Genomic DNA, 23,370 nt, shown 5'->3' on the forward strand with positions numbered 1-23,370 from the left:
CATTCTCAGGTCTACGGCAGCCGATCGCTTTGTGACTGGGCTCTCAGCAGTGGTGACAGACAGCCAGCTTTCACACCCTAAACAGGCACTGTTTTTCTTTGTCTTTGGAGCGGCTCACTGAAGTTCAGGTCTCGGCAGGACAATCTTTCACTTTCGATTAACGGGATGCTATTCAATTAATGGGATTACTTTAGGCCTGATAAATTCCTAGTGGTAATCAACTTTTCTCAAGTTACCTATCTTCCTCAGCCCATCTTCCTTTTCTATCTGCCTGTTTTTTTCCTCTTTTACAGCCTTCTCCTAACATTCCTCAATTTTGTCATCCTCCGTACCCCACTCCTTAATTGCCCCGATTAGCTTCGGCTCTCCATAATATCACCCCACCTTGACTCCCAGCTCTTCACAAAGTAGTGAGAAGACTGGTCTCTCTAGCTTGTTTGCCAACTCCATGGTGGTCACGTGTGAGGACTTTCTTTCCTGTGGTAACAGTAGGTAGCGAACCAGCGAAGCCTACACGTACGCTAAAATTATTGCTGGTTTAGAACAAGAAAGCTAGAATTTCATGAATAGCTGTGACGTGTGGTAGTGGTACAGCGAAGGCTATACGATAGAAAATTACACAAAGTTTTAGGAAACTTCAAAATCTAAAACCTAGCAACAGTCAAAGAAAGTTGAGCACTCACCTTATTGTTAAGGCCCAAGTCAAGCATGGGCCGTCCCATCACTGCCAACCAGCTGATGTAGTCGGGCGTCTGCCCAGATGACGGGAGGCAGCCATAGTCTCGGGGAGATATCGAGGAGAGAAGCCGGGGCTGATAAGATTTATTTACATTATTTACAGGTTATGGGTTGCTGATTACACGACGTTGGTAACGTCAGGGACGCTCTCGAAGGAAGCTTATGGGAGCTCCTGGCAGCTTTAACTTAGAAGAAATCAGGTCAAGTTCAGCCACAGAGAGAGAGAGAAATAATTAAAAGGAAGAGACAGGTAGGTTAACCTAGACGAACTGGTTTGCTACCCTGTGCGAGGGTGGGGAAAAGGGTCGGAAAGAAGATAGCTATAGAGAGATATAAAATAAATTAGAAAAAAACACATGCACACACATTCAGGGAGTTCCAATCACAGTCGTTTGGACAGGCCGGTTGAACGCAAGAAGCGCATGAGCGCCTTCACAGCCTTCTTCTGCGACATAAAGTCCTGTCGGCAGCGTAGGAGTCTTTCTTCCGAAAGAGACTGGTTGTCCAGTTCATCTAGTGCATTGCAGAGTGACTGTCTCTGCGAGCAGTATTGTAGGCATTCACACAGAATGTGCCAAGTTGTTTCATCACTGCCACAATGGTCGCAGGCAGCAGTGTCAGCCATTCCTATGCGGAACGCGTACGCATTGGTAAATGCGACGCCCAACCATAATCTGCACAGCACAGTAGCGTCTCGTCGGCGTAGTTCCGGAGGAATTCGAAGACTGAGAGTTGGGTCTAAAGTACCTAACCGTGCATGGAAGAAATGTGACTTGTTCCATTGTGACGTGGTGTGCTTGCGAGCAAGTATGCGGAGTTTGCGTGCAGCGTCAGTTCTGGAAAGCGGAATTGATATTTCATCGCTTTCAGTATGGGCAGAACGGGCAGCTCGATCGGCCCGTTCATTGCCAATTCAGTTCAGCCACAATGTCCAACGCCTCCAAGCAGCACCAAGCCAGAAACAATGATTGTAACAGCCTATTTATTATCTCCGTCATGTAGTGGCAAGCAGTCTGCATTCAGGAGCGAAGCTCTGGCAACGCAAATTGCATCTGGCAATTGCAATCTTGCAATGCAATCACCGGAGCTACACTCTCAACAGTACCATGCAAACTGCACTATACCATGCAAACTACCATGCAAACTATACCATGCACTGCAAACTAAAACTTCACTTCGCGCTCACACGAATCTTATTGCTTTGCGTGCGACTGTACTTCAGAGATAACTTGCTGCATATATTTATACCACCAACGTATATTTCCAGGCATGGCCTCAGCATGCTTAGTTATAAATTAAACTCAAGGATAAAGAGCACCAGGCTAGCCTTTCAGAATCAACTATGAATTAAAATCAAAGGGAATGCACTAATGCGTAATTTTATTTTTTAGATGACATGCAGTAACGCGGAAGCTTTATGGCATATTAAAAAGAAAATAACAACTCTGCGCAATGTATATTTGTTCGTCCAGCCAATACGTATCCTGGCACTACTTTTAAAATGCCACACCGTGGTGGCCTAGTGGCTAAAGTACTCGGCTGCTGACCCGCAGTTCGCGGGATCAAATCCCGGCTGCAGCGGCTGCATTTCCGGTGGAGGCAGAAATGCTGTAGGCCCGTGTGCTCAGATTTGGGTGCACCTTAAAGAGCCCCAGGTGTTCAGAATTTCTGAAGCCCTCCACTAAGGTGTCTCTCATAATTATATGGTAGTTTTGGGACGTTAAACGCCACATAAGAATCTTTACCTTCAAAATATTTTTATATTGTGGGCATATATTTTGTATGAATCACTAGGCACGCTGTCCAAAGTAGATAGCCTGGATGGATAGTATAAAGAATGCGCATGGCACACCCGGTGCCTCTCGATTGGCTGCTTTCTTTTTATGACAACACAGAGATTTTCAATAGCGCAAGCAAAACCTTGCGTTTGTGTTTTCCGCAACTGCGCAGGCTAACCGCTTGCGGGCTCCCGCTAAGTGACTTCAGGTGACGTAAAGCTATCCTGAAGCTCTCTAATGAACAAACTGCCGCGTCAGTTAGCTGTCCCAAAATTGTCACTGGGATCCTATTCATGTTGCGGGCTTGCGTGACAACCAGTAAACTTCTATTTCATATTACAAACAAAGAACCTTTTAGGGTCCCCTTTTTTCATCGCCGCTACGTGCTTAGCATCTTTATGGCAAAGTATTTTTAATACAACAGCGTTAGAGAGATCCTGTCGCAGAATTCCGCCACCCGCGTCGGCACCGTTAGTTGTAAGCAAAAAATCGCCCGTGAACGGAAAAGTTCTATACAGAGATCACCGCGAGAAGCCGCTGCTTGTCCACGCGTGCACGCGTGATCACACTGAAAAAGTCGCGCATCGAAAGAAAAAATAAAAAATCTAAAGGTCCCGAGGCATGAGTAACGTTGTTTCTTTGCCCCTGCCACCCTTCCCTGCTTAGCTTCCAGCGCTTTCGTTGGGACGAAAGACAGAATGAAATTGCAGCATTCGACAAACTTTTGTAACTCCACTCTAGCTCGACGGATTCTTACAATTTGTGTGGCATTGAATTTGTGAGGCAATAAGATCTCCTAGTGAACTCATTCCATAGTTATTTGAAAAATTGTTTCAGGACTCCTGTTCCACAGGTGTCACGACGAAAACGAGCGCATTCGGTGATTTGTAGGTGCCTTTGGGAAGCCTAGAACTACGTCGAAAAAGTCCGGGATGGTGCAGACGTCACCCCGCCGCGGTGGTCTAGTGGCTAAGGTACTCGGCTGCTGACCCACAGGCCGCGGGTTCTAATCTGGGCTGCGGTGGCAGCAATTCTGATGTATGCGGAAATGTTGTAGGCCCGTGTGCTCTGATTTGGGTTTACATTAATGAACCCTAGGTGGTCAAAATTTCCGGAGTCTCCACTACGGCTTCTCTCATAATCATATGGTGGTTTTAGGACGTTAAACCCCACATATAAATCAATCAATAGTACGGGCATCACCGCTAAAAGCACACAGGAACTTTCAAACAGCTTTTAAAATAGACAATTATCTTCATTTAGCGGAAAACACATCATGCCTTTCCAGAGGCATTGATCAAGCAAACAGCAAACGCTAGATAATGTGCTGTAATCTGCGAGGCATTGTGAGATTCTTTATGGCCTTCAAGATGGTGAGCGCGTGGTGTGTATATTGGATGCCATGTGACTCTTGCTTTAGATTACAAACCTGTATGTACCATTCTAACGCACACGCTGGTACGATCTACTGTGTGGGTGGGTGTGGGCGTGCGTGTGTGTGTGCGTGTATGTAACAAAACATATGAATATGTATACACTTAGTGGTACGAGGGTGCACTAGCGGCCGGATTTTTTTATTGTGTTCAACTCTTAAAGGTGAAGATTAAGGGTCCCCCAATTTTTACCTAGGTAAGTAACCTTGGACACCGCTTCCGCAGCTTGCCACAGCTCCACCATGCATGGCTTCAAGTATACAATGCAGCAATATTTAAATATTTTGACATCAAACATGCGGTACTTAAAGATTAGGAATGTACAGAAGAGGTGCAAGGTACATACGATAGCATGAATACACAAAGAGTGAAGGCAAGCGTGCTTAACTGAACTACGGGGAGTGGTAGCAGCAGGAACTGCGAAGAGGTGCCTCAGCAATCTCCAGACTTACGGGAAATCCTCCATCTTCTAAAAGTGTAGTATGCTAAATAAAAAGGTTTTTTACGCACTGTCCTCAAGCATTATTCTATTCATGAAATCCAACAAACCTATTTAGCGCTTTACGGCTGTACTTTTGTTAGAATAACAAATTCGTTACATGCTGTTCCTGGTCAAGGAACAAAGTAACCAACCAGTTACTTTGTTCCTTGACCGATTTTGTCAGTTGGTTGGTTTCCATTTGTTGTTTTCAAAAGTTGGTTTCCATTTGTAGTTTCAGATAATAATTCTATTATTATTATGAGGTATTTTCAGCATAATCGAAATAACTTAGTGGTCTTAAACATTGCACTATTAGTGTTAACGGCATCTGCACTGATATAATTCTGTCGCGCTGGTACATGATCGCTGATTGAATCCCGGCCTTAATGAAGGTAAAATGAAATTTGGCAGGTCCCACGTACCTGGGAATTGACGTTATGTGAAGCATGTGGCAAGAAGGTGACAGTGTTGCATCTTTAATTGATAGACTCATCACAGAATGACACTAAATATATGTACAAATGTTGCACGCATAGGCATATGTTGAAGAGGGACAGATGCTAACATAAAGAGTTGTTTGCAATAGCCCAACAATGCCAACTGGAACATGCGTATTAGCAAGACCAGAAGCTTATATGAAGCTCCGATGCTCGCCAGGATGCTGGCCCTAAACACTGCAATGTAAATCAACTTCAAGGCATGGAAACTAACCACAATTGACGTTAACCCGACGTGATGACTGTATCAAAGGAGTACATATGTGATGTTTATAAAATTGGGCAGGCAGCACTGCAATCACTATTGACGTTTCACGAAAGAGTAGCGTCTAGTTGAAACGTAGTTCTGTGACCTGGTGTAGCTCTGTGATGAAATGCTTCATTGCCGCGCACAATGCTTGGGTTTCATTCCACCTGGGTCCCTGACATTTATTCGTTGCATTGGTAGGGTCGAAGCGACCGATATCTGGTATTTCGTAACGCTCGCGCGTTAAAAATTAACATCTGTGTTCTCGTCGTTCCCGGGTAGATCCTAAGTGTCAATCATCTGTGCCGCATACTCGCATACCAGTGGCACATACTCACTCATGGGTATGCGCTACTGTTTGACAGGAAGTGCTTGACGACGTACGCGACAATATTGTAACACTATTCAAGTCTTCACAAGCGTGCCATAATCGTCAAACCATCTTACTCTCGCATGCTAATTTTAGTCCACGCCAAGGTGATGGGGTAACGACTAGAGCACCCAAACGTAAGCGGCTAGATAGATAGATAGATAGATAGATAGATAGATAGATAGATAGATAGATAGATAGATAGATAGATAGATAGATAGATAGATAGATAGATATATAGATAGATAGATAGATAGATAGATAGATAGATAGATAGATAGATAGATAGATAGATAGATAGATAGATAGATAGATAGATAGATAGATAGATAGATAGATACGGTTCAAGCCACCGAAGTTCGCTAAGAAATGCTTTGCATTTATTAGAGCTCCCAGAAGGTATACTAAAACGCATTTGAAAAAACCTTAGGTGGTTAAAATTTCTGTAGCCCTACACTTTGGAATGCGCCACAATACTATCGTGATTGTGGCATATAAAAGTTGAAATACATTAATTATCAATAAAAGTTTATCCAATCCAATCCAATCAATAAGGTCTCTGTCGAAGAAGAGTACCTTTCTAAGTTCATTTTCGCCAGTATACTATAGAATGTATTGTGACCACCACGTGGTTACGCATGAACACAGTCAATGGAACTCAATAGTTATCGTCAGTTCCAATCCTCAATGGTTAGCATTTGATAATCACAAGCAGCTCAACCACAAACAAAGAACACAGAGTTCGATTGCGTAAACTGTGTAGAATGAAGAAGTGTTTTGAATAAAAATGGGTGATAATATTGGTGCGATTCAAATGAGCAGGCATTGCACCCCAGAGCCCATGCATCAATCATCTTGTAGTATAGGCAGTAAGAGCTCTTTTGGTGTCATGATTTGATCAGCTGGAATAATTTTGCCTGATAGTTCAGTCTAGATGACAGAACGCTTCTTAAGTCTAAGCTCTCTAACCTTAACTTCTTTTATACTTTTGTTAGGAGACGATTCGACCATGACGAGGGCGTAGTGGAATACGACCTAGCTGTCAATCAAACCATTCAGCCGACTCTACATGTAAACTACCCAAAAAGGCACAAATAATTTTCGATCTACAAGTTCGCTCCCCGATCGCCACCCGTAGGAGGCAAACGAAGAGCCTCCTACGGGGGGGGGGGGGGGGTCTCGGATGTCTCCCGTATAAGTCATTTGCTTTTCCAAGGCCGCATTAACGAAATAGAAAGATGAATAACACTTGGCTCAAACATAGCTCAAACTCCACTCACAACGGCGAAAACGTACGGCCACTTACTAAGACGTTACTCCCCACGAAGTCTCAGGCCCTGACTTCGAATAAGGAGCACTGCGTCCCTTCGATCGATATTTTTGTAACTGAATTAGAAGGAAGCTTAAAAGTATGCCATTAAATGTTTGATGACGTGATTTCTTTCAGTCGGTATTTGAGGAAGCCACCTAAGGCCATATTTGACTTGTCGCAAATCATTTTGTATTAAATGCGAAGCATTTCTTAGCGAACTTCGGCGACTTTGAGCGTGTCTATCTATCTATCTATCTATCTATCTATCTATCTATCTATCTATCTATCTATCTATCTATCTATCTATCGATCTATCTATCTATCTATCTATCTATCTATCTATCTATCTATCTATCTATCTATCTATCTATCTATCTATCTATCTAAAACATTTAGCTCTCCTGACTGCTTCGATCATTTTATCAATACCAAACTTGGTATGGAATAACATGACTGTATGAAGAACAAATTTGACTAGTCATAACATGAAAATTATGACATGTTTGTCATGAATGTTATGATTTACTATTCATGGTCCTGCATCTCTTGCGGTGGTTTCGTTCACATGGCATGTTGCAAAACTGGTATGGTATGGCATGGCATGATTGCATGGCGAACATAAGTGAGTGACCCTAACATGAAAATAATGACATGCGTGTCATGTAACAACACCACTACATGCCACGCTCACGATGCACTCGCGGCCGTTTTGCTAGCGTCACATATACCAAATTTGGTATTATAGTACGTGAATGCATAACGAAAGTAGGTGACTGGTGCAAACATGATAACCATGAGATGCGTGTCATGTAGCAACATGACTACATGCTACGCTCATGATGCACTCGCGGCTGTTCGCTAGCTTCACATGTACCAAACTCGGTATTACGCAACGCGAACACCCGACATAGGTAAACGACACATTCAAACATGATAGTCACGACATGCGTGTCATGTGCCAACATGGCTATATGCACACTGATGGTGCGCTCACGGTGGTTTTGCTAGATTCACATGCCAAATTTGGTATTACGTGACGCCAATGGATGATGAGACTATGGGACTGGTGCAAATATGATAATCATGAGATGCTTGTCATGTGAGAACATGACTACATGTCACAGTCACGGTGCCAATACATTTCTACGAGACGTGGTGTTAGTGTTCACCGGCGTTCATTTCGTCGCGTCCCGCCAGCATTGCCACGGCAGGCGCTGGTCGTGCTTTGACGCATGCGCGTTTCAGCCCGTCCTTCGTCCCTACGTCACGAAAAGAGGGAGACACAGCGTTGTCTGGGTAACGCATCGGCGCAAAATGCAGCATGTTGCATTTCGCGCCGGTTGCCGTGGGGCAGCGCCGACCGACGCTGGTCGCGCCTGGCGTCGAACTATAGAGTGCTCGCGTTTTGCTAAGGTATCGTCGCTGTGGCCAGCGGTGGTGGTGGTAAAAAACATTTATTTCAGAAAAAGTTTACTAGAGAGTGCCGACGTGGCCCATCGGCGTGCTAGAGTGGCAAGACCCTATTCCGGGACGCCAGTGGAGCTGGAAGCTGCCCGTGCGCACTCCACCAAGGAGCGTTGTGCAGCCAAGGTAGAGCAGCCGAGCAGGTGCTCCTCCCAAGCCTCTCTAGTTGGGATAGGAAAAGGGGATGAGAAAGGGACGGGATTAACTGGGCACGATGCTACGACGTGATATGTGTCGGCGAGCACATGACAGGTCGAGCAGGTGCCATTGATTTCCGGCAAAAAGTGCCTGGCGACCGCCGGACTTATAAAGGTGTTCGTCTGCAGGCGGCGAAGCAGTCGTTCGTCCGCTTTCTCCAAACCGCGTGCGGGGTCCGGGTAGAGGCGGCGCGAAGCCCGGTAATAAGCCAAAATTTCGCGAAAGCGCGTCAGGTTGGTATTGCCAGATTCCGTCTCGGGACATGGAGGGGCAACGGCCCGGATAGGAGAAGCGCGGGCAGCGGCATTTGCCGCCTCGTTGCCGGGCAGGCCCGAGTGGCCTGGGGTCCACACTATACGAATGGGATGAGGGTTAAAGCGCCAAGAGGCTGCCTGTAGTAGGCTAGCCGCCAGCGGAGCAATGGAACCCTGAAGGTACTGAGAACAGGCCGAGCGCGAGTCCGTCAGGATGGTGCGTGAGGCAGGGTGAGAGGCGGCCAAAGCTATGGCAACCTCTTCAGCGTGCGTTACTGTGTCTGCTCGAAAGGAGAGGCCATCTACGTGTTTGCCCTCTGTAATCACGGCAGCCGTGAAGTGACCCGAGGGGGAGGGACCCGAGACGTCCACGTAGAAAACATCGGAGTGTCGCGTATGAAGGGCCGCGGCGCGTGCTAGTCTACGGCCAGGATGGAGGTCAGGGTTCATATTACGGGGTAGAGGTTCCACCCATAGCTTTTGACGCCAGAGCTCTGGTACCGGCTGCAGAGGGTCTTGGTCAGATATCGGGTTAAGGCCAAGTCTGTGTAGAAGACGGCGCCCTGAAGGCGTCTGCGACAGTCGATTGATTTGGTTAACGCGATGAGCTTCGCGCATCTCTGCAAAGGTGTTGTGTACCCCCAGAGCCGTGAATCGGCTGTTGGAAGTTGCAATAGGTAGGTCCAGAGCGCGTTTGTATACTGAACGAAGAAGGACGTCCAGCTGGTGCTCGTGTCGACGACGCAGGCGAAGGTAAGGCAAGGCGTAGAGGACGCGACTGGTGACAAACGCGTGGGCCAATCGGAGGGACTGAGACCCGCGGAGGCCGCCGCGCTTGGTAGAAACTCGCCGTATCATGCGGCTCACCTGTTCGCTAGTGCGTCTGAGGCCTGCTATTGTGCCCTTTGGATCCAAGGACGATGTGAGGTGAAGGCCAAGAACCCGAATATTTTTCACTGACGGGACGGGCCCGGACGGAAGAAAAATTTGAGGCGGCGGTAGCGGAGAGACTGAAAGAAGAGCCGATTTAGCTGGAGAGCACTCCAGGCCGCATGAACCTGCGTAGGTGTCCACCAGAAGGGCAGCCTTTTGCAGGCGTTCTTCGATTTGCGCTAAGGAGCCGGTGTTGGTCCAGATTGTGATATCGTCCGCATATAATGCGTGTTGTATTCCCTCGACCTCGCTTAGAAGAGAGGGGAGGTTCATCATCGCCAGGTTAAAAAGCAGAGGAGACAGAACTGCCCCTTGAGGTGTACCCCGCGTGCCTAATAAGTACGGGCCGTGTTCGGTAGAATTAAGGCGAATGAAGGCGGTGCGATGTGATAGAAAGGCGCGAATGTAGTTGAAAGTCTTCTGCCCGCAGTTTGTGGTAGACAGGTTAGTGAGTATAGTGCTGTGTTTGACGTTGTCGAACGCCCCGCGGAGATCGAGAGCGAGCACGGCTTTATCGTTATGGCGCATAGTAGTCGGCTCTATGATATTGTGTTGAAGCTGGAGCAGGACGTCCTGCGCCGACAGATGCGGGCGAAAGCCAAACATCGTGTCGGCAAAGGTGCTCCTGGCCTCCAAGTAGGCTGAAAGGCGTTCGCGAACCATGGTTTCCATGAGTTTGCCTGCGCAAGACGTAAGTGAGATGGGTCTCAGTGCCTCAATACTAACGGACTTTGCCGATTTGGGAATGAATGTCACGACCGATGTGGTCCATTCCGTTGGAAGCGGAGAACCGTCCCATATCGAATTTATAAGCTGGAGTAGCGAGAGGTGTGCTTGGTCGGGAAGATTTGCCAGGAGCGATACTGTGATTCCGTCGCGTCCAGGGGCCGTGCCACGTCGAATTTTCGTGAGTGCAAATCGTAAATCAGAAAGCGTGTATGGGGCGTCGAGGTCGGTGTTAGAGGCGCCGGAATACGTATATGCTGGGCCTGCGGGATCAATTGTGCGGCAGATGTAGCGGTCACAAAGTTCTCGCGCGAGTTCATCCGTAGTGCCCTGAAATGCATGCAGAACACGGTGGAGCTGGCGTTGCGTTTCTGTGGCCAGCGTGCGCGCGCGTCAATGCCACATTGGAGTATATTGGGCCCTAAATGATGCGCTCGCGGCCGCTTTGCTAGCTCCACATACACCAAATTATGTTTGTCGTGACGTCAATGGATGACGAAATATATGACTGGTGCAAACACGATAATCCTGACAAGCGTGTCATGTAAGAACATGACAACATCTAACGCTCGTAGCGTGTTCCCGGCCATTTCGCTAGCTCGCCATATACAAATTTGGGTATCACATGAGGTGAATAGATGACGAAGGTAAACGACACATCCAAACATGATAATCGTGACACGGAACTCATGTACGGTATCAATTACCTCCACCTCGTAACACTGTGCTGATTTTACCGTGACATATCAACATTTCTTATTCGTGCTTCGCATATCTTCGATTCCCACTGTACGTGAGATCTGCCAATTTTTTTCAAGTGACACTTCAGAGAATGAAATTATTTTATCAACCTTTATTTTATTTATTTTTACCGTTTAACAAGATACATATTTCAAAAGAAAGGAACTATGTTTTGCCTTCACTAAAACAAAATCCCGGCTGCGGTGGCTGCATTTCCGATGGAGGCGGAAATGTCGTAGGCCCGTGTGCTCAGATTTGGGTGCACGTTAAAGAACCCCAGGTGGTCAAAATTTCCGAAGTCCTCCACTACGGCGTCTCTCATAATCATATGGTGGTTTTGGGACGTTAAACCCCACAAATCAATCAATCAAACCAGAGCGTGGGATCTGTCCCTGTTATGGAACTAAATTTAGGAATTGTGTCTTTCTTGCGGTATTATTATTCGGGTATTCGCGCACGTAACACCTAGACACTCTACAAATATGAGAATTATGAAATACAAATTTACTAAGCGATAATTGACAGACATTTCAAGCTAGGGGTGTTGATGAAATTTACCTATATAGAGAAAACGATTCGGCGGGAAAACACCAGGACTAACTAAATTGGCAATTGGCGCTCGTCACGTTCGGTATAACATTGAAGTGAAATGATGCACGCATATATATATATATATATATATATATATATATATATATACAGCTGATGGGGTTCCCACAAAATGCCTCAATGAACAACCAAGTTTGAGACAAGATGAAATGTACAATTGTATTGAAAACAAGTGTTTTTTTTTTTAATTTGGTTTCTTTAATCTATTCAGGTGTCTGCAGTTGGTTGGAAGGGACTGATAATATATTGTATATTGTTATGTGGAGACAGTCTTTTTTTTTCTTGAGAGCTTCAAACATTGCAGATTGCAGGCTTCTCACACTTCGTTACGTTGAATAATGACGCCAGTTTTCAGTGCTGATTCAAAATCGCTTCTGGAAATAAATACTTTAGTGAAAGCAAAATCTGCCAAATATGTATGTAGAAAGACGTTGGTTTGTGCGCCCAGACTCGATGAACGTAGTTCATGTCATGCTATAAATAGCTATGGGATGTATGTAATTCCCAAGTATTTTTAATATTTCGACTAATTTCAGCTCATCAATGACCGGTGGACCGGAATTCAGTAGATCCAGTATTTAAGGAAGGAGCAGCTCCCTGTCCTCTTGTAGACAACTCCAACACGGACGCCGGGTCATTCCCAGTACACACATGAATGACCTTTAGACATCGATAGGATAACCGCCTTGGCACTGGCAGGCCATTCCATGCGTCAGGATGCTGTGCAAGCGGGGACTTTCCGACACATCGCCTCATTTAAAGAGCGTAAACGTGAAGGACGTGTCGGCACGTGACCAGGAAGAGTGGTATATAAGGGGACGCCGTTTGCCACTGAAGACCACACAATCATCTTTGCTGCCAGCACAAAAAGATCCTTTGGTGAGTGCATTGAAAACATCAGTTCATTGAGCCTAAAGCGTTTGTTCCTATCGCCTATCGCAAATACTTAACAGTGCTCGCTTGTTTTATGATGTCTCGCATAGACTCTGTATCGGGCTTTACCCTCATTGCATTGGGAATCGGTAGTCAAAATAGGTTAACATTGAATGCTGACATTTCAAGCACAATTATACTTACGGTAGCAAACAGGAAGCTGTTACGTGCGAATAGTGCTGTTCATGGTGACTTAAACAATATTTTTCAGTGCATTCTATATTTAGCTTATATCATTGGAAGCTATGCTTTTGTATACGGTTGTGGCATAATTGTTTGTGTCAAATCATAACGAGGATGTTATCTATTCAAGGCTTAATAATAAATAATGTTCATAATAGCTGGACTTAACGTCTCAAAATCACTATGTGATTATGAGAACTGTCGTAGTGGAGGGCTTCAAAATTTTTGACCACATGAGGTTTTGTTCACGTGCACCTAAATCTAAGCAGACGAGTCTCAAGGAATTGTGCCTCCATCGAAAATGTGGCCGCCGAGGCCAGAATTCAATCCCGCGACATGCGGCTCAGCACCACAGTACCTCAACCACTAGACTATTGTTGCGTGTTACATGCAAAGCAGACAGTACATTAAAGGAAATGTGTGGTGATTACGTGCAACAGTGTAATGAACGCTAATATATATCTCGGCTAGAGTATTAGGAAGTAATTTCGCAAAAGTGATATCGGTCACGAATGGAACGTGGAAGTAGCATACCATTTTAGAGTCACCGAGAGTGGTGTTTGCACCATTAAAAAAAAGACAGTGGCAAACTAATTCAAATCGTTCAGGTAGGCTGTCTAAGAGAGGTTATAAAGATAACATACATTTCAAAAAGAACCCCAGAAAAGGCTAAGTGTCTGTCACACTATTTTGTGCAGGTCTCTCTGTAAGTGTGGCTCGTAAAATTCACCCTATTTTGTTCTTCAAGCAATGTTGATAGAGATCCAAGATCTTGATGTTTTTCATTCAATATATGACGCCGTTTCATTTGCGCTCCGGGAGAGACGCCTTACGTGAAAGCAGAGAAGTTTTCCAGCCAAAATTATTCAAATTCTTAAAGCGAAGTGGCATGGAGCTAGGCCTTCTCCGATATTCTTGGAGAACCACTTATAGGCTACATAATTTTGGCAATAATCACTACACACCACTCGCCCCCTAACATGAAAAATGCATGATCGCCCAATGATAATTAAGATGCGTGCAATACTATAGTTCATGCGGCAAGCAGGTCAAGCAGCAACGCATGTCCTGAATCTGAAAATGCTGCAAAACAACACATGTTGCTCAAATTACTCTAAACAATCGTGCCCAACACAAGGGCATGCGGAAAGGCAGTGAAGATGACGCATATTGCGCCACAAAAAACTTATGGCGCTCATTGCAGCAAGCCTTTCAAGTGGATTAAGCTATAACAAGGTGCTTGATTGGGCTGGTTGGTGCTGCATGGTAGACGACGATGCGGTGGCGCTGTGGTGCAATGGGTAAGACACCTGCTTCACGTGGATGCGGTCCCGAGCTTGATTCCAGGGCTCTGCTTTGCATGTTAATCTCGCAAATGTAGGTGATCGTAATACTAACGATTTTCCAATTACCTGTAGTCATAATATCCGCCGCATTTTCGGTGAGAAACCACTGTGAAGAGCCTAAAAATATTTTAGCTCTCTGTTCTTGTCTCTTCTATCCCCTCCTGTCGTTTGCGCTGTTAAGCACGTTCTTGGTATTAAGCTAAATTTAAAAGCCCCTCTTCGGACAGACATTTGGCATTTAGAATTTAGTTGAAGGGGGTGTCTTTCGCCTATGGTTCGGAGCTCTGTGTGACAGCTGTTTCGTGGGTGTAAATTGTTCGTTCATCATGCAACTTCGCAGGTTGAAATGGCTGACATTATCGTCTGCTCTGTCGCAGGCTAAGCGCATTTTAACTGTCGTTACTAGTGCACATTTACGACTTCGTAACTACAGCACAATGTTCACAATGCAGTACTCACTGTGATTTTAGTCTAGGGGCAGCATATACACAGCTGAGTTCGACAAAAACACTCATTAAAGTACAACATTGTTAGCCAAAATTGTGTATGTTTTTTTTGCACTCCTATGAAGTGCACTTGTCGATTGCCATGAATGCTCACAAGGTCATGCGGTCATGCAGAAATGCTTCAGACAAGTGAACTGGTTTCTAGTTTTAAGCATAATGTTTGTGATGTTTATCTCGCAGCTAGCCACAGCCATGATTGCCGTGAGCAGCAAGTCCATCCTCCTCGCCCTGTTGGTGCTCGCTGTCGTCTGCAGCATGGCCGCTGCCCAGTTCGGCTTCGGACGAGGAGGCTTCGGAAGAGGCTACGGTGGCTACGGAGGAGGCTTCGGTCGTGGATACGGAGGAGGCTTCGGCCGCGGCTTCGGCGGATATGGCCGTGGATTCGGAGGCTACGGACGCGGATTCTACGGCTGAGCAGATCGCTTGCATGAACAACGAAGTAACACAGGCAAGAACGGTGGATACGTGTGGATGTTTTGCAGAAGCAAACAAGAAAAATAAATTATTTATTTTGCTGAGTATCTTCTTTTCCATGCATCTGTTACCTCATGTCCTGAATTCACTAAAGCAACATACCGATTTACTATAATTAAAAAATATATTTGTCTCGTAACAGTGGCTGAGGAGAGGTGTCAACTCGCACATATGGACATATCTTTCAAAAGACATGGAGATGTTGTTACTTCCATAATTACAAAACAAAGTATATTGGTATGTGGGATTATTACAGCTGATATTTTTACATCAATTGCCTGACAATTTATATCAGGAGTGGCAGTACTTTTGCTTGCAGTAAAACTGTTTTTGAAAAGTCGCATAGATGTTGGTTCCCTGGTGAATATTCAAATATTCATAGTTGTGCACATAGAGAAAAGTGATGACATGTATTGTTTCACTGATTGAACATTCTTTGTTTGACCGAGGTCAATCGATGATGCTCACAAAATTGCTATGAGACCCCCACAGGTGCCAGCTCACCAGTGCAGAGACCCAGTCGAAAAGGGCCCTCATTTACAGTTATGTGGCATTCCTACCAAGAAAAAGTAACAATGCCGAATGGCGTTGACGTTTCGACACCATGGCAAAGTGCTACAGGCTCCTGTAGTGTTAAATGTCAGTGCACGCAAAGGAACACCGAAGGATCAAAATATCTGCAACTCTTCATTATGACATCCCTAATATTAAGAAAGATTGCTCCTCGGTTCAGGTGGTCATCCATCAACGTAGTGTGTAATAGCGTGGCACATATTACAAGAAACACATTACAGACATAAAGAATTGTAGGCGCGTAGCGAAAAATGAGCACCCACCTTTCTCTCGTTTACGTCCTTTTTCTCTCTTGTATATACCACGCTATTACGCGCTACCCCTTAATCGTATAGCAGTCACGGAGCGCAAAGGTGAATCATAGTATCATTCTTGCACCAAGGTGTCAGCGATGTGACAAGCACCTCTCGGTGCTTGTCGAAACATCTAGTTTTGTCAGTGCGCGCCGTAAATGTATCACCAAATGAGACCAGCGGCGTCGAAGATAAATGACGCAATCGTAACAAAGAACAAAAATATCCAAGCAAAGAACGCGCATGCACGAGCATAGAGATACAGTGCGTCCACAACTTCATCAGCCCGGCTTTTATGTCGCAACGCAAACATAAGTTTAAAGCCAGCCTTTTGGCGAAATGGGATGTAAATGCACAGGTAACGAGGCTTGCTTCATGGGGAAAACACGCATGCGCAAACCATGGCTATATTTCTGCACCGCACCTTAGATTTATGTACAGGCTGATGATACCCAAAGACCGAAAAATCCAGAGTTCTCCTGGAATGTCAGTTTCATGCAAACCACGACGTGCAACTGGAGCGGGACCAAGCCCAAAGAATAAACGACGACCACCTAATAGAAACGTGGGAGGCCAAGCTCCTCCTCGAGGACCTGGAAGACCAGAGACAACTTGTCACCAGGGCCAATTTGATTGATTTGTAAGGTTTAACGTCCCAAAACCACCATATGATTATGAGAGACGCCGCAGTGGGGGTCTCCGGAAATTTATACCACCCGGTGTTCTTTGACATGCGCCCAATACTGAGTACATGGGCCTACAACATTTCCGCCTCCATCGGAAATGCAGCCGCCACTGCCGGGATTTGATCCCGCAACCTGCGGGTCAGCAGCCGAGTACCTTAGCCACTAGACCACCATGATGGGGCGTCGCCAGGGCGAAGAGGGCAGTCAAAGCCAGAGGGTTCCTGGACTAGGGAACCCTCCCACCATAGGGTGACACTGGGCCCTTCTCAGAACACTGTTTTCTAAATAAACGTTGTTTTCTCTCTCTGCCTGTGCCCTACGGTGTCACTCATAATGATATCCTGGATTCAGTACATGAACACCACCACTTACTTTGATTTAGTTGCGTTCCCCGGCCTGCAAGTGGCCGCATATCCGGTGTTCCTAATTATTTTGCTAGGACCCTGATCTTGCAAACGCAGGGGCTGTGTACAATGATTCCAACTTTATTCTTGTCCTTGGACAGCTTTCTTCCTCAAATATAAACTGTCGGGTCTATAAGCACTTCTGAAGAATGCCATCTAGAAACTATAGTGAAAGCAAAAACGAAAATCGAGAAACCTATGAGATTCCTACTGCGTGACTTCTGGGAAACCGTTAACAGACCTGCTCCGTAAAATAACTTTCTCTCGGCATATAGGATGAAATATGAAACAGAGGTTTCGCACTCCGTCAACTACTTTTGTGTGCTCATAAGCATGAGTATTGAAATTACGATAACAGCTGCAGTTTAAAAGAAAACTGAAGGGGTGTTATATGAAGTATCATCTCATTATTCACAAAATGGGGATGTTTATTATCCACCTGATACAACTATTGAAGAAAAAAACAGTTCAGGAGCCTTTCTTTTATCGGGAAGACGGTGGGAAGCCAAGCTTGGCGTAGGTGGGTCTGTTCTGCAGCTTTCTGTTTTTACATTTTTTTGTTCACTTTTTAGCAGCAATGCTGTTTTTAGTCGAAGCTTTCAGGTCTCAGGTCAGCGTAGAACTGAACACGCGGCCTCGTACTGTGGTGAGTGCGGGTCTCAAGAGCAAGGCTGCACCATGCTGACGGAGGGAGGTAAATGCTTGCTGGCAGAAGCGAGGATGGATGTTGTCAAGGGCGTGGTGCGAGAGACGTGGACGAGACTGGAAGATTTATAGGGGGGAACTTTGAGAAAGGGCAAAGATAGGGTGATCGCGAGGCGCCGTGGATTGTAAAATTGCATATCAGTGCCGGTGTTCAGAAGTTCACGCTTTCAAAATGGCGAACATATCTCCCTCTCATGATCAAGAGTTCGCCCGATGTGAGCGTCGGCGAAAGCTGACCAACCCAACCCCAATGTTTCCAGAAGAGATGCCAAATCTTAGGCGTCAACTAACGGAAGACTTGAAAAAATATAAAAGTACGATGTAGCCTGATGAAAAACGCGCATAAGCTTCACAATTTTGAAAGTGTGCAATTGGAGCTGGCTGTGCTTTTTTTGTTTGCTATATCAATTAAATTGACGCTATTCTGGAATTTGCCGCCGATGTCGGCGTCGCCGTCATTCACCGTATATGTATAGGTATTTATACATGTATGAGAAACTGCAAGAAAGAAAAGGAATTCAGAAAAAGACCTGGTGCGTGGAATAAAACGTATAGGACCTCTTGCTTGTGAGTGTGAGGCATGAGCCACTGAGCCACGAAGGAGCATCTCTTTCAACATTGAAACGGCAAGCAATTTACACTCTTAAAAATCAATCAATCAATCAATCATTTTATTTTCTTTAGATAAGGTGGCTTACAGGACTAAAAGCTCAAAAGCTTGACGAGCTCCTGACCCCGTTCACAAGTTGACAAAGCAGCAGGAATGGCAGTCAATCATGTACAACAAATATGAAATAAACCTACAGGTATAACATCACGAAAAAGTGATACAAAAAGTTTATGAAAACAGTGCTAAGATAAAAAGAGAGTAGTTCAAATGTATGGTCATAAAGTGGCATGAACAGGAAAAGCAATAATAATAAAAAGGAAAGAATGGGCATAAATTCTGAGAGATGTATCATTGAGGATAATGTATCAGTTGGGCGAAGTGTTTAATCTGACAGTTTTGTTTAGAGGAAGGATCGAAATCTTCGCGCTTTAAAAAATTTAACAAAGAAGGTAGTCTGTAGGACAATGATTGTTTGTCATAAAAGGTTTTTGGGGTGGGTACAGTAAAAACTTCTTTGTGCCTGGTGTGTCGAACACTTGTGTTTACGCTAAGTTTAGCAAGATGTATTGTGGTATTGGTACAATGTTTGACAAACTCTTTATAGCATAACATCAGCCTGTAGTTGTTCAAAAAGAACAACTGGAAGAATATCATATTTTAGAAAAAGAAGTTTTGTAGAGGACAGATACTGTTCAGACGCAATATGTCGTACGGCCCTTTTCTGTAGTAAGTGCAACTTGCACAAATTCGTCACACTGGTTGTGCACCACACTAAGCTACAGTACTGTAACAAAGATGATACCAGTGCATTGTATATTATAATTTTGACCTTAGTGGGAAGAAGAGATCGCATACGTGCAAGGACACCAATGGCCGATGACATCTTAGAGTATAGAATATCAACATGTACATTCCACGTAAGGTGTCGTGAAAAATATACACCAAGAATACTAACAGAATCAACCATGTTTAACTGCTGAGAGCCCAGAAATAAGGTCATCTTATTTATCAAGGGTTTTCCTTTAGGCGTATATAAAATTACTTGTGTTTTTGAAGGGTTTAGTTTTAGTAAATTCACTGAAGCCCAGGTATCTATAGCAGTGTTTCATTAGCCATTTCTTCTATCTCTGTTTCCATGCTCCCTGTAATAAAAACTGTTGCGTCATCGGCGTAAGAGACAAATGTTGCGTTGCTTGTGCAGTGTATAATGTCAATAATATATATCGAAAATAAAAGTGGCCCTAAAGTACTTCCTTGTGGCACACCTACAACAACCGGCTTCCTTGCAGATATTTCATTGTTGGCATCTACGAATTGTGTCCTGTCTGAAAGGTAGGATTTTGAAAGAGCATGCGCTGTCCCACGCACACCATAGTTTTCTAATTTGCTGAGAAGGATAGAATGATCGATTAGGTCAAATGCCTTAGAAAAATTGACGTTTATGCCTAATGCCAATTTTTTACGACTAAATGCATCTATGATTATTCCTTTATGAGTCAAGAGGGCTGTTTCAGTAGAGCGATGCTTCCTGAACCCGTGTTGAAAATCTTGAAGCAAATTGTGGTGATTAAAAAATGATAACAATCTGATATGCATTAATTTTTCCATTGCTTTTGAAAACACTGGGATTATTGAAATAGGTCGATAATTGTTAATGTTCTCTTTAGTACCATGCTTGTAAGCAGGAACAACGCGTGAAATCTGCATTTGTTTTGGAAATACACCTGTAGATAATATTAAATTATAAATATGGTTAAGAACAGGGCATATGATGTCAAGCACATGCTTTATGGGGCGAATCTGGATACCATCGGCGTCCAAGGAGCGGCTGTTACTAATAGTACTGAAGCAATAAAAAATTTCCAGTGGTGTAGTTGGGGCAAGAAATAGTGTGTTACTAAACGCGTTTACAGGCAAAAACTGAGCATAGTTATCGAGGCCATCAATTTATTTATTTATTTATTTATTTATTAGAATACCCTCAGGGCCCGTAGGGCATTACAGAGGGGGTGGGTACAACATATATAACACACAAGAAAAAAAGACAAAATAAAGAAACAAGTGTCAGATGCGCAAATCAGGAAGGCAACATAAGTCAACTAAAAATGTATAAGAATTCAAGCACATACAAGACAAAGATAGATAATGGAAACTGCGTATAGTTACAAGCATTGCTGAGAAATTGCAGTCTTGAATCAATATTATTTAACTGAGGTTTTAATGAAAACAACTCATTAAACGCATCCGGTATCGCCTTTCCCGAAACTTTTTGGCCATTGTGACTCAAAACGCCCGGAAGTACTCAAAGTGAAGTAGGCTTTAACAAAGCATTCAGTTTGCGCCACACCACATCACTTTTTTGATTGACTGGGTCACTAAACATTGCTACGAAATAGGCATTCTTTGCAGACCTGAGCTGACGTTTTAGACTATTTCGATATTTTTTAAATTCACTTAGGAGGGCTGGATCCCTAGACTTCACAAATTGAGCATACAGGGCATGTTTGCGTTTAATCATACGAAAAAGCTCAGGCGTTAGCCAAGGCTTGCGTGCCCTGGATGCCCGTGCCACTTTTTTCTTGGGGAAATGATCATGGTAAAGTGTTTGAAAAGTACGAATAAATTCACTGTATGCAACGTCACTATCTTTCAATCTGTAAACGCTATGCCATGCTTCTTGGGCAATAACTCTGCGAAATTCTTCAAGATTTGACGAGGTAATAGATTGAATAAGAACTGGCTTTGTAGTTTTACTAGCAATGGAGTGCATTAGATTTGCTAGTAATATAATACCTAGGTGATCACTAATGTCAGTGTACATAACATCGGCCTCTAACAAGACGATGTTAATGTTTGAGATGAATACATCTAACAGGGATGCGCCGTCGATAGTCACACGTGTTGCAGAAGATATCGTGTTTGAAAAACCGTAAGTTGTGGTGAGTGAATGACAATCTTTTTGTAACGGGGACGATGAAAGCATGTTTATATTGACGTCACCACCTAAGACCAGGTTGATTTTTTTCTTCTATTGAATAGCTGAAAAGCTTTTCAAGGAATGCAAAAAATCTTGTTCTATCACCAGATGCAGGTCTGTACATAACGGAGAACATGTTGTTACTGCTCTGCACTGTTAACACCTCATAATCAGGGGTTATATCAGTAAATTCAACCATGAGCTCAGCCAAGATATTTTCCTTGAGAAAGAGTGCGATACCACCCCCTCGCTTATCACGACGATTTCGGAGGAACGATTGATAGACAGGAAGCTGAAACACGTCCGATGTGCACGTTAACCAAGTTTCAGTTAACATTATTACTGAAAACGATGTACCGAAAGTGTCGAGTAGCAAGCTAAAATCGTCTATTTTGTTTGGCAGTGAACGAATATTTTGATGAAAAAACGTCAATTTTGGTTTTTTAGCTGAGACTAAATGTTTTATTCCGGAAGGCACGTAACCCATTATCAAGCCAAGTGAAAACTTGGTTAGGTCCCATTAGCAAATTTCGGACAGGTCCCCTGTGCTTCCAATGACACACACCCGGCTGTCCTCAGTTTCCCTCGCCTTGATACGACAACCATGAGTCCAAAGAAACTTCCACTTTTTTTTTCTTTTTTCAGAGCTAATGCCCGCGCAAGAAGGCGCTTGTTTTCAGGCGTCAAGTGTTCATCGATATAGATTAGAACGGCTGGGGTCTGTGGGAGGTCAAGGTCTGCCGTAGTTAACCTAGCTTTCCTAGCTTTGCTGATACAGTCAGCTTTCTTTGTTCTCACGCAAAATCAGGCTATTATGTTTTTGTCCTTCTTGGCGGGTACACGGTGAACGATGTCATTGTCTGTAGAGGTCAGTGGACACCCTATTTTGTCCCAAAATTTTTGCAAGATGGCTTTGCAGTCCTCCCCTTGCACGCAAAGTATACCCTTGATTTCAATGTTGTTGATACGAGAGTATTGCTCTGAATTAGCAAGTCTGCTCGCTAGGTCCTCGTTTTCTTTTCTCAAAGTTTTGTTGTCCAAAGCTAACGCTTCCTGATCTTGTTTCAATTTTTCTTACAGTGAGTTAAACATCTCAAGGCTTTTGCGCATTTCTGTCACCTCTTATCGAAGTGCGTCAACCTCACGCGACAATTCTGCATTCGTGACCATGGTTCAAAAGGAAAAAAAAAATACACCGGCTTGGCAGCAGCAGGTGTGGCAAATATGAACAATGTAAAGTTTCAATGGAATAAAACTAACCTGTGTAGTGAAATTCGTTGGTTTAGCGACAGAAAGCCTGTTGCCAAAGCCGCTGCTGCCAACCATTGTGAGGAACGCTGGGCACGGTTCCGCTTAAGTAGCGTTGATGGCAGCGCCGCACCAGGAACCACTTCCATGTCAGAGCACGTGTTACTCCGCCGTAGCTGCACGTGTCAGTCCGTCGTCGTCAAGGGATGATTCCGCCGGCTTGAAATGGTCACCACCGACATGCACTGTCTCGGCGTCTGCGTAGTGAAATTCGTTGGTTTAGCGACAGAAAGCCTGTTGCCAAAGCCGCTGCTGCCAACCGTTGTGAGGAGCGCTGGGCACGGTTCCGCTTAAGTAGCGTAGATGGCAGCGCCGCACCAGGGACCACTTTCACGTTAGAGCACGTGTTACTTCGTCGTAGCTGCACGTGTCAGTTCTTCGTCGTCAAGGGATGATTCCGCCGGCTTAAAGTGGTCACCACCGACATGCACTGTCTCGGCGCCTGCGTAGTGAAATTCGTTGGTTTAGCGACAGAAAGCCTGTTGCCAAAGCCGCTGCTGCCAACCGTTGTGAGGAGCGCTGGGCACGGTTCCGCTTAAGTAGCGTAGATGGCAGCGCCGCACCAGGGACCACTTTCACGTTAGAGCACGT

The 23,370-nt window shown here is 44.6% G+C and overlaps 1 protein-coding gene across 1 annotated transcript; it reads left to right on the plus strand.

The window, feature by feature from the left end:
* Positions 1–12,498: 12,498 nt before the first annotated feature.
* Positions 12,499–15,270, plus strand: LOC119169807 (uncharacterized). Its single transcript, XM_075885284.1, has 2 exons — positions 12,499–12,660; positions 14,930–15,270. The coding sequence occupies exons 1-2, from the start codon at positions 12,499–12,501 to the stop codon at positions 15,161–15,163; spliced, it is 396 nt and encodes a 131-aa protein (XP_075741399.1). The 3' UTR covers positions 15,164–15,270.
* Positions 15,271–23,370: the final 8,100 nt, after the last annotated feature.

This window comes from Rhipicephalus microplus, chromosome 2 (genome assembly GCF_043290135.1).
Source record: "Rhipicephalus microplus isolate Deutch F79 chromosome 2, USDA_Rmic, whole genome shotgun sequence".
Taxonomy (NCBI): Eukaryota; Metazoa; Arthropoda; class Arachnida; order Ixodida; family Ixodidae; genus Rhipicephalus; species Rhipicephalus microplus.